Genomic DNA, 14,048 nt, shown 5'->3' on the forward strand with positions numbered 1-14,048 from the left:
GTTTTCACGACGCAAGTGAGTGATCACAACTTTTTGTGACAAAAACACATATTTATATTTTTTTTAATTGAAAATGCACGCGCTAGCCTGTTCCATTTACGTGTTTCTCCGAATGACGAGGAGCCTTGCCTAGCCTCTGGAGGACCCAGGAGGACCCGACTTGGAAGGACCCTCGACATATATATATGTTACACACAGAGGAGCATAACCTGTCAAGTATCCCGTTTTGGCCGGGAGAGTCCCGTATTTTACCCTTCTTTCCCGCCGTCCTCCCATATTAGTATTTTCCCGTAAATCTCCCGTATTTTAACCTGCGTTATTAAAAAATAATAATACCCCGGGCCCGAGCGGAGTAAAAAAAAGAAAAAAAACATTCCCAAGCTGAGCTCTGTCACTAGCCTCGCGATAACTGCCACCTGCAGTAGCCTACTACAGGTGCTGTAGATGGCAGTTGTCGCGAGGTTAGTGTGTAAAGTCAGATGATGAGTGACAATGCAGGGAAAAAAGAAGTAAAAAAACAGAGATGGATGATGGACGCTACGACAGAGACGGTGCGCTGCCAAAACTTATGAAGGCTTTACTATGCATTCCCCATAGCAATGCAAGTTCAGAAAGGGTGTTTAGCATGGTACGAAAGATTGTTCCAGAGAATAGGATGACGTTAGACAACAGAACTGTCTGCGCTCTACTCTCATGTAAAATGAACCGCTCTGGCCCAGCCCACTAATACACTCCTTCCAAAACAGTCTTAAAGAATGCAAAGTCTGCAACAAATTTATACAATAACTCACTAAAGAAAACTTATGTGAAATTAAAAGAAAAACTGTAAAAGAAAAGCAATATGAAATGAAAAGAATGTGTGGAATGAAAATAAAATGTAAATGTAAAGACAAGCAATGTTATAAATTGTAAACGTTTTCAGCATTCTGCATCAAGTGGTGATTTTAGCTTTCTTGTACACCTGTCTTAAAATGTAAGGGATACTGGAGCTTGGTTGGGGTGGTGGGACTGCTCAAGGTGGGCACCGGAAAATTTCCCTTATTTTCAAATCCAAAACTTGACAGGTATGCAGAGGAGCTGCAGCATGAAAAACATCAAAGCATGTGTCGGGTGTTGGTACACAATCCGTTCTGCCTGCACGATCCGTTCTGCGCATGCGCAAGATAATACTGTTTTACCGAGGATACGACCTGCACGATCTGTTCCACGCTAGCTTATGGCTAGCCTCCACCGGGAAGCTAACGTTAGTTTAGCTAACAGCTAATTCGGCTAACTGCTAACTGACAGCTAGATTCAGTCTAAAATAATAAGTTAAGTCAAACTTAATGGGAAAAGAAGGCTACAGCTAAATTAAGACTTTAAAGTAATAACAATAAAGACAAATATTGAGTGAGCACAAGTAAAGTAGAACTGACGTAACAGCTGTTATATATGTTAACGTTTATTTTCAAGTTTTATTTTGAGGGTCTTTTAAAGTTATTACATGCTGTCTCAGCTAGCGGTTAGCCCAATTAGCTGTTAGCTAAACTAACGTTAGCTTGGCTGTCGACTGGAAGCGTGGAACAGATCGTGCATTGTCGTAAATTCTCGTACAACAGCGCATGCGCGAACATTTTGCGCATGTGCAGAACGGATCGCGCAGGCAGAACGGATCGTGTACCGACAGCATGTACAGTGCCTTGCGAAAGTATTCGGCCCCCTTGAACTTTACGACCTTTTGCCACATTTCAGGCTTTAAATATAAAGATATAAAACTGTAATTTTTTGCGAAGAATCAACAACAAGTGGGACACAATCATGAAGTGGAACGAAATTTATTGGATATTTCAAACCTTTATAACAAATAAAAAACAAAAAAATTGGGCGTGCAAAATTATTCAGCCCCTTTACTTTCAGTGCAGCAAACTCTCTCCAGACCTTCAGTGAGGATCTCTGAATGATCCAATGTTGACCTAAATGACTAATGATGATAAATAGAATCCACCTGTGTGTAATCAAGTCTCCGTATAAATGCACCTGCTCTGTGATAGTCTCAGAGGTCCGTTTAAAGCGCAGAGAGCATCATGAAGAACAAGGAACACACCAGGCAGGTCCGAGATACTGTTGTGGAGAAGTTTAAAGCCAGATTTGGATACAAAAAGATTTCCCAAGCTTTAAACATCCCAAGGAGCACTGTGCAAGCGATAATATTGAAATGGAAGGAGTATCAGACCACTGCAAATCTACGAAGACCCGGCCGTCCCTCTAAACTTTCAGCTCATACAAGAAGACTGATCAGAGATGCAGCCAAGAGGCCCATGATCACTCTGGATGAACTGCAGAGATCTACAGCTGAGGTGGGAGACTCTGTCCATAGGACAACAATCAGTCGTATACTGCACAAATCTGGCCTTTATGGAAGAATGGCAAGAAGAAAGCCATTTCTTAAAGATATCCATAAAAAGTGTCGTTTAAAGTTTGCCACAAGCCACCTGGGAGACCCACCAAACATGTGGAAGAAGGTGCTGTGGTCAGATGAAACCAAAATCGAACTTTTTGGCAACAATGCAAAACGTTATGATTGGCGTAAAAGCAACACAGCTCATCACCCTGAACACACCATCCCCACTGTCAAACATGGTGGTGGCAGCATCATGGTTTGGGTCTGCTTTTCTTCAGCAGGGACAGGGAAGATGGTTAAAATTGATGGGAAGATGGATGGAGCCAAATACAGGACCATTCTGGAAGCAAACCTGATGGAGTCTGCAAAAGACCTGAGACTGGGACGGAGATTTGTCGTCCAACAAGACAATGATCCAAAACATAAAGCAAAATCTACAATGGAATGGTTCACAAATAAACATATCCAGGTGTTAGAATGGCCAAGTCAAAGTCCAGACCTGAATCCAATTGAGAATCTGTGGCAAGAACTGAAAACTGCTGTTCACAAACGCTCTCCATCCAACCTCACTGAGCTTGAGCTGTTTTGCAAGGAGGAATGGGCAAAAATGTCAGTCTCTCGATGTGCAAAACTGATAGAGACATACCCCAAGCGACTTACAGCTGTGATCGCAGCAAAAGGTGGCGCTACAAAGTATTAACTTAAGGGGGCTGAATAATTTTGCACGCCCAATTTTTCAGTTTTTTATTTGTTAAAAAGGTTTGAAATATCCAATAAATTTCGTTACACTTCATGATTGTGTCCCACTTGTTGTTGATTCTTCACAAAAAATTACAGTTTTATATCTTTATGTTTGAGGCCTGAAATGTGGCAAAAGGTCGAAAAGTTCAAGGGGGCCGAATACTTTCGCAAGGCACTGTATACACCTTTTATGTCAATGGTACACACGGGGCTTAATTTGAGCCGGAACACGCCGGAACATGTTCCGGCATCTCCAACGTTGGATCCGGAACCTTTTTTATTGTATCCGGCACCTCCTGTGTCACCATGAAAAATGAATCGCCTAAATGAAAAAATTAAACTACTGTTTGTGTAGTGTTCAATGTTGTTATCTGTCTTGTTAGTCTTTATTCCCCATTGAAATTCCACAAAAATCTTGTGTTTGCATTTTCGATGCGTTTTCAGGTGAATTTTCAGGGTAAGACGGAGGGGGGAGAGGGACGGAGGGAGGGGAGACACTTCAACAGCGCGGCGCTGCACTTCTAGTGACACAACCGCTTGTGCTGCTTGAGATTGCTGTTATAGCCTCGTTTCAGTCAAGGGAAAAAATGTCAAAAAGACAACAAAGTTTGCTTAACTTTTTCAAATACGCTAGCCAGTCGGATCCCAAACAAGCAAAATCCGTTTCTGCCGATCAAGAATGTGGAGAATGTGGGTTTCTTGGTTAATTTAATAGATGGATAATTGCTGCTTGTGAAAACGATTGCAGTGTATTTTCTTTATGTATTTATGCTTCTGCCATACATCAAATTAATCAACGCTAGGTAGTCTGACGTGCACCTCTCAAGAAATGTAAAGGTCTTTTTATAGTCCTGCAGACTCTGTAGCCGACTAAGTGGCCTGGCGTTTATGCTTGTGCGCTGGTGTGTTGAGCCGGCACGTGTGGTAGAGTGAGTTAACACAATACAGGAACCATTCACCATTCACACGCTGTGGCCGAGGCTGCCATACGAGGTGCCACCTGCTCATCAGATAAACACTCACACACATTTACACTCCGATGCGCAGCATTGGGGCCAACTCAGGGTTCAGTGTCTTGCCCAAGGACACTTCAGCATGGACAGCAGGGCCAGGGATTGAACCTCCAACCTTCCGATTGCCAGGTGACCGCTCTCGTTGGCATGCACCCTCGTTGTCTGATATGTTCAGTGAAATCCTGCAAGAAAGTGCCTCAAATAGTAATAATAATAATAACAATAAGTAAGCTGTTCTGTTCTTAGGCTACTATATACTTTATGTGACTATCAGATTGTAGCCATATTTCTGCTAGATATTTTTTTAATTAAACTTTAATGTTAATTTGTACAATTGCAATGCCTTGATTTTAGTAAAGTTAGTACACAGTCATAGCCATAAATGCAATGGTATTAATAATTGGCATAATTTATTTCGGTGTTTCGGTTTTCGGTCTTGGTTTCCTCTTTTTCGGTTTTCGGTTTCGGCCAAGAATTTTCATTTCGGTGCATCCCTAATATTTGTGACATCATTACGCGACAGATTTGCCGCTAGTCGCTTTTTTGAAATAAAGACGCTAAGGGGGTCTGAAAAGTCGCTAAATCTAGCGACAAAGTGACCAAGTTCTCCTTCTCCTTCTCCATAAACAACATGAAATCAAGGAGAGTTAACTTCTCCTGCTCCATATTTCCCACCGTGGTCAGAAAGAACAGGGGAGACACTTTGTTTCTCTCACTAGGACTCTAGAGTCACTACTCACTCTGAATAATAATGAAGATGAAGATAATCACCTTCACTCTCTCACTCACTCTACCACACACACCGTTCCTAAAGAGATCGACACACACACCAACGCACAAGTATAAACTTCAGGTCCCTTAAACATTCGGTATTCGCTGCTGAAAGAAATAGAGTGGTGCACGACTTCTGGTCGAGCACTTTGAATCCTGGCGCGCCAGCGAGATCTACGTCATTTTGACATCACATTGTCACGCGACAGGTCGGGAACGGCGACTGTAAAGAGGCCATTACGTAGACTACAGCGAAAGCTCTGCGTGGAGCCTCCGCAGAACCATAAATCACGCGCCAAGTGATGGCTGATGTTCGGAAATCAATTCATCTGTTAGGGTGGAAGAGAAGAAACAGCAGAGCTGGGAGTCCGTGTTAAATGATGACCAAATTACCTTATGCAGCGCTCAATCCCCAAACTCATCCCCATGAATCCCCTTTAGATAAAACTGCACAACTGCTTTACTAATCAGAATCAAAAACAGGGATGTTGGATCCTTTCAATCTTTCTATTATCTTGTTAAATAGGGTTCCACCTTCCATTTAAACAGCTGTAGAAAATAAACCTCCTTTTCTTGGGACTGCACTCAACTTTGGGACGCAGAATGTGATGCGACCACTAGATGTTGCTGTTCACCAAGGCTGGATCCCTATCATGTTGAAGCTACCTGACTGCAGGGCTCTTCTGGTTAAGTCTCATCATATGCAGTTCTCAGATCCCTTGTGATTTGACCCACATGTTCTGGTCATGCCCCAAATTGTTCAACTTCTGGCAGCTATATTTTGATGCAATCTCGAAGGTTTTGGCGTTGGGGATCTGTCCCTCCCCCCATATAGCAATCTTTGGCAGACCTCCGGACAGACTCAAATTGACCACAACTCAAGTTAATGTTATTGCTTTTACCTCTCTAATTGCTCGTTGGAAAATTCTGACTCTATGGAAGTCAACCTTACCACCGTCGTTTAAAGCCTGGCTATATGTGACACATTGTCTTTCTTAAAACTTGAGATAAAGTCACTCTCAGAGGCTCTACTGATACATTTTATTCTCATTGGAAACCACTGATTAATAATGTGAGCCAGCTTTCCGTTAGGGAGATGTCACTGTAGTGGCATATTTAGTATTTGTCTGCATAGGTTCCTACCTCGCTATATCTCACTGGCTGCCCGCCACACCTTCAGCCGCATTAGAGGTGTAATTGAGCCATAGCCCTCATGATTCCTGCTGGTCCATGAATCCTAGAAGGCTGGCACAGCGCCCTGGGTGTCGGCAACTACTAACCTTTTTCTACAGTTCACTCAGTCCTCCTAACTTACTGATTTATTTTATTTGTTATTTGTTGTTTTGTTTCCTGATTTTGCTCTCTAAGAGCTATATGTATGTATGTACATGTGTACATATGCGTATGTGTGTATACGCATATATATGTCTAGAAATTGATTTACTTACTTAACTTATTTTTATTTCTTCTTATTATTTATTCCTTTTTGTTTGTTCTTTTTTGTGTCTAACTGGCTAGAATTGTTCGTTCTGAAAACACAAAACGGAGACTTATATTGTACTATGTTGCAAATATTGTTTGAATGCTGTATCTAATAAAATATATGAAGAAAAAAAAAGTCTCATCATATGCAAACTCCAAACAGATTCACTGTAACCACAAGATCACAAGAATCCTGGGATCAAAATCTGCTTTGAAACAAAATAAGACACGTTCACATGTGTTGTTTATTTTATAGGTACTCTTATCACAGTTTTTTTTGTAAATTAACTGTAATATTGTACAGAGAGGAAAAAACTATGGGACATCTGCGAGTTCCATGAAATCAACTTTAGATGATTGACCTTTTCAAATCTATAAAACAATGTAACAACCTAAACACACAAACACAGTTGTCTATACCAGTTCATCCCTGCATGAACATGTCTAATGGTTACTATTAATCTATAAATGGACGGAGTAATTGTGATGTATTATAAACACTGCCTGTGACAGACAGCTTAGCATATAGCAGAACTTTTTAACAACGTGCTCAACATAAAAACACATATCCCAGCATTCCTTGCACTCAGGTATTATGGCACAACTAAGTTGCCAAAATATAAAACTCAAATGTTCAATACATCACATCACCTCCCCTTTTAAAATAAAGGTAGTATACTGATGCCATAATACATAACTGAAAAAAACACACTCTCAGAGACAAATCGATCAATTCTTCCAATGCAAAGAGTGTGTGTGTGTGTGTGTGTGTGTGTGTGTACAAAGTTATTTGTCTGATTTACTTAGGGTTCAGACATGGTTCATATTTTCACCCTGTCTGTGACTCGTCTTGACTGACATCGATTTCATTTTCAATTTCAGTTTTTTAACTCAACTTCTTTGCCCACGGAATCCTTCTGCTCTGTTTTGGGTAGCATTAGCCAATCAAGTGCATGATATCTCAGTCCAGCACCCCCCGAAGCAGGAGCAGATGAAGCCATGATGGGAGGGGGGACGTAGTCCTGGCTGAGGACGCTCGGATGGGCTCGTAAATCCACTCGGGACCGCACAGGTGGGAGGAGGTAGTGGACTGGTGCTGCAGAGAAGCTGGTGTAGGGATAAAACAGGAAGCCTCCAAAGTGTGAGAGTCTCACCAGCTCCTGTTACCATGGAAACAGTACATACAACAGAATGTCAATTGGTCTGCAATGGATAAAAGGGACAAGTTGCCCTTTACTTTATGCTACTTTCTTCAAATACTCTAATACTTTTCAGAGAAAAATTGTGTACTCTTCCACATTCATTTAACAGCTCTTGTACCTTTGCAAATTAAAATAATACATGAAGTAGTAGTAAAAGTTAGTTCGGACTGTAACATGAAAATGCACCTTAAACACCAAAGGATAGTTTGATAGTTTGTAGTCAGGTGCTGTATGAAGATTGAAACACGTTTCCCGTGCTGTAATCATTCCTCCAGCTCATACTGGACTACAGTCCTGCAGATGCTCCTCCATAGCTATATAGATTACATATATGTAACTAACAGGCCTTGTTCTGGGTCAAAACGTTAATATGGGGTTTCAGCGGACTCAGTTACATAAATCAAGTGAGGATCTTAAAGTACACTTAAAGTCAAATAGCTTCCCGGAGTAACTATCCTTCTACTGCAGCTCAGCGAGGAAACAAGGAGAGTGTTACTGTGGAAGCTTGTCTCAGTCACACTGCTAATTAAGATAATGCATATGAAATGGTTAATGGTTGACTACACATTATTATGCACTAATAATAACCCTGTATTATAACATGTAACAACCCTACTAAAGTCTTGAGTACATTTTACTGCTATCTCGTCTGTACGTAAGATGTTGAATGAAGCATAATTTTATTAATTCATTAATAATGAATTAATATGTATTATATTGGGGTATAAAGTGATATGGCTACTTTTACTTATGATCTAAATTCTTCTTCCATCACTAGTTCCAGTATTTTTTCTGTGTAATAATGACATTAAAAATGATGCGTTCTGTAAGTATTTTGTGTGTTTTAAAAAGGATTTGACTGATGTGTGGGCCGTCTGTGTACCTGCACCGGGATCCCTGGAGGTCCTGAAGTCCTGCCCGCTGCTGCCAGGCTCTGTCCACTTCCTGTTCCCGCGGTGGCCCCACTGGTCCAGGTGTTAACCTGAGCCGAGTGGAGAAGACTGCTGGGGATACTGGGATCCCACAGATTTGGGTTACAGTCCGGTGGATAGACTGATCCTCTGCACAGCCTGCCCAGTGGCTGTGTCTCTGAGTGCTGAGGCTCGCAGCAGTCCGCTCCATCAGGGGAACTTGTGAGGACAGGGCTTTGTCTGGGGCCCCAATCTCTCGCTGTCCTCTCTGCTAGGGAAACCTTTGGCTTAGTGCTCCTTCCGCACAACTCGTGCCAAGGACTGTCCTCGACATTGTCAGCATTGTCACTGTCGCTTCCATGAACACCTTGGATAGATAAGATAGATGGGAGAGTTGGTTTTGGATTCATGTTTCTAGACTCACTGAAGGTTATGTATTATGTATATGTATTAGGTATTATTAAGAATTTATATTATGCAGGTTTTCCTTACCTGAAGATTTGGAATTGTCTGAACATTGTGCAGATGATTCTTTTACAGGTTCAGATTTCATGTCAGTCAGCCGCATCTCTTTAGACTTCTGTGATGACTGTTCTAGTTTCCTTATGAGAGAGAGAAAAGAAAAGGAAAATAATTGACTGATAATAATTTTGTTGAATTAAAAACAATCAATAATGATACATCAAATTGCTGATGATTCAAATCATCATTCTAGAATCCTTCTGCAAGACAGCAATGGATTGGACGTGGATCATTTTAACTGTAAATGTATCTTCATGTTCTGCCTGTCCCGGGGGGGGACACTGGTCTCTCTCTGTGTCCCGTCTGAGTGTTCTGTGGAACCCACTCATGCTCCAATCAGCTGAGAGGAAGACATTTTCTTCAGCTGCTCCAGCGAGTTTACAGTGAGGACTAACCTGGTTGCACTCTATAACTTTGAACATAGCTTTCTGTGCTTGGACATAATAATAATAAAAAATAGTCTAAAAGTTAAAAATGTTTAGATTTCTGTTAACAAAATGATTTCTGTAATTTGGAAATATTTGATTCTATTCCATTTTATTTATAGATACATACATATATATATATATATATATATATATATATATATATATATATATATACATATATATAATACGCTATATACAGCAGTTACCTCAGAACTCTTTACACCTCTCTATCAGTTACAGAGACACAACAATTCCTCCAACATCCAACATTTATGGAATCATCAAAATAAAACAAAGTATATGTTTTATATGAAGTGATCTTCATATCATATTTAATAATTAATATGTCATCAAAGTATGAGGATTGTTTTATATCTAAACGTTTGGACAGGAATACATCACAACGAGACAATAATCTGCAGATTCATTGATAATGATGAATTAAATATGTGTTGTATACATTTACATTGTAATACTTTAAGTACAATAAATAAATAATTTAATATATTTTACCCACTAAAAACATTTAGAACTTCATGTTGCATCAAGATTTACTGAAAAGATGAAATATGACAAATCTAAACAATTCTCTATGGATTTTAGAGACTATAATAATATTTAATACTAAGAGTATTTCCTACATTTCAGAAGGAAATGTTCTTTTTTTCCTCGGCTTCATTTATCTGACAGCTAGAGAAACTTTACAGATAAAGTTTTTAAGCACAAACATATACTGAATGTTTAATAAATAAAAAATGCACTGCTTTAGAAGAAACAAGTCCTCTATTAACAGCTTTAAACAAATATCAGCAAAAATAATCTGCTAATATACTGACTATTATAACACACAGCAACAATAATAATACTAACACACTTTTCTGCATAATGTGTACTTTCACTCTGCATTTTGCATGCTAATACTCGTTTACTTGTACTTCAATCAAATTGAAGGGGCAGAACGTGGCCATGTAACTCTTTGAAATTGTTCTGCTGCTAATCTATAGCTCAGAGCACGCGCAGGACAATAATTAGGAGAAAACATGAAGCTAATATGGCTGGGTATATTTAGTGAAATGAAAAGAATGACTTGCCTCTTTTCTCTTCTTCCGTTGCCCGTGTCTCTGAATCCCTTTGCGAAAGGATTGTTGTCTATTTTCAGCTGTGTTATCTGAAAGAAAGGAGGCAGTGGGTTATAATTATTATGAGTTATTAGTATTTATCAGTGGATTATGATTATACAGTATACCTAAACTTGAAGTGTTTTTTTAGGAAAGGTCAGGGGTTAATGACTACCTCGTGGTTCTGGTAGGCTGTGACTGCGATGAACTGCGTCTCCCAGAATGCATAGGTCCTGAAGGTGCTGTAGGGGAGGCTCAGCACGTCACTGGCCTGCACGATGTGGAAAACGGGGCTGGTATCGGTGCATCGAGTTCAGAATGGTCTGGACACACACACACACACACACACACACACACACACACACACACACACACACACACACACACACACACACACACACACACACACACACACACACTCATCAGGTAAACAATATAACAAAACCTCATTTATCTGTTTTATCGTTTTAAAAAAGAATTATACAGATAGAGCGAGAAGTATAATATATCAACATAACCTCATCCATCACAGCAAATATCTATTTACATGTTAGAAATCAGCACAGAGGCCTTTAACACATTCTCTGATAGCATTATAATAATAATAATAATAATTATTATTGTTATTATTATTATTATTATAGCCTATTATTATTATTATTATTATTATTATTATTATTAGATCAAATATAGCCTCTTATTATTATTATTGTAGGCGGAAGTCCGTTACAGTTTCAGAACCCAAATCCAAACATACGAATCCATGCTGGTCGGAGATGTTGTTGGTCAGCTTGAGTTTGTGGAAGTTGACCACTCTGGACATCCAGTGCCCGCCCGGGGCTGGGCTGTCCGGGTGGATGTACATGCGTCTGGGCATCTCCGGGTCCGCCTTCCCCACCACCATCCAGCGGGAGTTGTGGAACTTATATCTGCAGTCATCAGCCGTCACGATGTCCATCAGGAAAATATACTTGGCTTCTGTGTCCATCCCGGTGCAGCGGGCCCTGAGCGGCGGGAACATGCGCCTGCAGGAGAAGACAGACACAAGATTGTTTAAAGCCCCGTCCAACTCTCCAACTGTCCATCCATGCGCAATGATTGCACTTCAACTGTACCTCCCAGATTTTGTAATGACCATTTCAGTGCCGCATTTGTGGAACTGTGTCCAAAGGTCGCTGGCCTCCAGATAAAGTTTGGGCTCATCCTCTGTCGTTTCCTCTTTCTGCAGAGTGTCAGGAGGCCTGTACAGAACCGGAGACTGCTCCGGGGACGCCGTGTGGCTCACCGGGTCCGCGCTGGCATCAGAACCGGGATCGGATGAGGCCAAGATAGTTCCGAGACAGGCTGCATCTCCGCCTCGCGCTGGAAAGGCGCGTGGCTCCGAGAACCTGCGCATGGTCTCCGAAGGAAAGGGGAAACTTTTACGCACGACTTGTCGGGCTACACTTTTACGCACCGCTGACACCTGCAGGATATCTGCAGGTTTTTAAAGTCTCTGAGACGCATTAAATGGTAGCAGCGTTAATAATGTTCCTGCTGTTTGACCAGTGCGGTCTAATGCCTCCCAGCCCGAGTCCGAACTGATTTACTCCTTGACACGTTGGGACTGGAGTATGACCGGCAACAGTGGGTGGAGTTTCTCACTTTATGTGCAGAAAAATGCTGCTTCACGTGTCTTCACTGGCTGATAAAGCTGTCTGTGACAATTTCTTTATTTATTATTACTTTATCAGACGCAAAAATTAGCATATCTAACTTTATTCTTCTGAGTTCAAAACACAATGGACTCTGATGTGTGTGATGAACACCATCAACCCAACGTTGTGGTGCTGACTCTGACTTTCAGTCCCCTACACCATCCCTGTGACCTGTGGTCGGGTGATCTCCACTGATGCAGCGCTGCAGTCTGCAGGTGTTCGGCCTCTGCCAGCGACTGTCCTGGCTGGATTAGGCTCTGGCTTTGGTTACAGACTTTACACTGCTCAATGGTCCGTGACAGAGATGGAACGTCCCAGAGAAATCTTTCTGTGAGTGAGGGCGCCAGCTTCATATGTGCCACCCGTGATCTACAGTATGTCATCATGACACAAGGTGCTGCTTAATATGAAGTGACCTAAAACCATAGTGTTAAAAATGTTTCAATATTACAAACCGCTAGTCACACTAAATGTTTTGCCTTGGTCATTGGCTCACTTCACTCATCTCCATCTAATGATAGAGGCTCCAGGATCCGACAGAAATCTAGTAGGTGCTAAGATTTTTATTTAGATCAAAGAAAATATTCACTCATTACATTTATAACATAGTTTGCATGTTATGCTGCATTACAGATGTAAATTAGCATTCTTACTAACTCTGCATGTTTAGATCTTGTATTCTATCACGATCAGATCAAGCTTCATCTTTTTACTAAAAATGTTTACAATGCCCTACACACACACACACACACACACACACACACACACACACACACACACACACACACACACACACACACACACACACACACACACACACACACACACACACACACACACACACACACACACACAACCTCATAAACACTTGACCTTAATGCTAAATTTCTGCATCCTTGGCCTCCACACTGTGGTTGGTGCTTGTTATGATAGAGACAGCAATACATCAATATTAATAAAATAAATCTTGAATTACTTTCAGGTGTTTCTTAGATTTTTTTACATTTAATGTTTCTTACTTCCTCACTTTCTACAATATCCTGATACGTCACCCTTACAGTTTTTTCCAATTGCTAACACACTAAAATGACATGCGTAGCACAATTATTTAAACTGAGCCACAGAGAGCAGTCTCCAAAAGTCTAAACACATTTTCTGCTTTACACACATTTTGCAATTCAAAATGGCATTTTTTAAATGCACTGAACACGGTGCTCTGCATAAGACACAACAATCTGACATAAAGTCACATGTTGTGCTATTCAAAATGACAGTTCATGAGCTAATTGGCCAATACATGCGGCACCTGGGCAAACACCTCGATGGTTAATTTTTACCACTTCAATCAGGAAGTAGGCATTATGAAAAGACCACAGGTGAATGCCTCTTTTTTTTTTTTTTACATTTCTGCACATTTGTTCAGCAATTTTCTTTTTCAGTTTACTGTTCATTGTGAGCATATTTTTGTCCAGACCAATGAAATATATCTGCTGTGCATATGTTGCACTGACTTGTTTGGTGAAAAATAAAAACATAAATGTTTCAGCATGTGTGTGTGTGTGTGTGTGTGTGTGTGTGTGTGTGTGTGTGTGTGTGTGTGTGTGTGTATCTGCAAATATTTCTGTGCATGTGAACAATCTGAAGAATTTTCTACAATTTCAACTATTTTAGTATTATGGCAAAGATGAGAGTGCTTTTGTTTATGCCCAACAGTGTGTAGTTGGTTAGACAACAATTTGGTAATATGAATGAAGTGTGTGCCATTTGGTGCAAAAGTTTGATT

General features: G+C 40.6%; 1 protein-coding gene and 1 pseudogene across 1 annotated transcript; both read right to left on the reverse strand.

The window, feature by feature from the left end:
• Window positions 1-6,700: 6,700 nt before the first annotated feature.
• On the reverse strand, window positions 6,701-9,096 carry LOC120561357. The gene is made up of 3 exons (XM_039804445.1): window positions 8,993-9,096; window positions 8,473-8,867; window positions 6,701-7,547 (listed from the first exon to the last, which is right to left on the reverse strand). Exons 1-3 carry the CDS (start codon window positions 9,066-9,068, stop codon window positions 7,266-7,268), a joined length of 753 nt encoding a protein of 250 aa, XP_039660379.1. The 5' UTR covers window positions 9,069-9,096; the 3' UTR covers window positions 6,701-7,265.
• Window positions 9,097-9,206: 110 nt separating this feature from the next.
• On the reverse strand, window positions 9,207-11,964 carry LOC120560456 (annotated as a pseudogene).
• Between the last annotated feature and the right edge of the window lie 2,084 nt (window positions 11,965-14,048).

Source organism: Perca fluviatilis, chromosome 6 (genome assembly GCF_010015445.1).
Source record: "Perca fluviatilis chromosome 6, GENO_Pfluv_1.0, whole genome shotgun sequence".
NCBI lineage: Eukaryota > Metazoa > Chordata > Actinopteri > Perciformes > Percidae > Perca > Perca fluviatilis.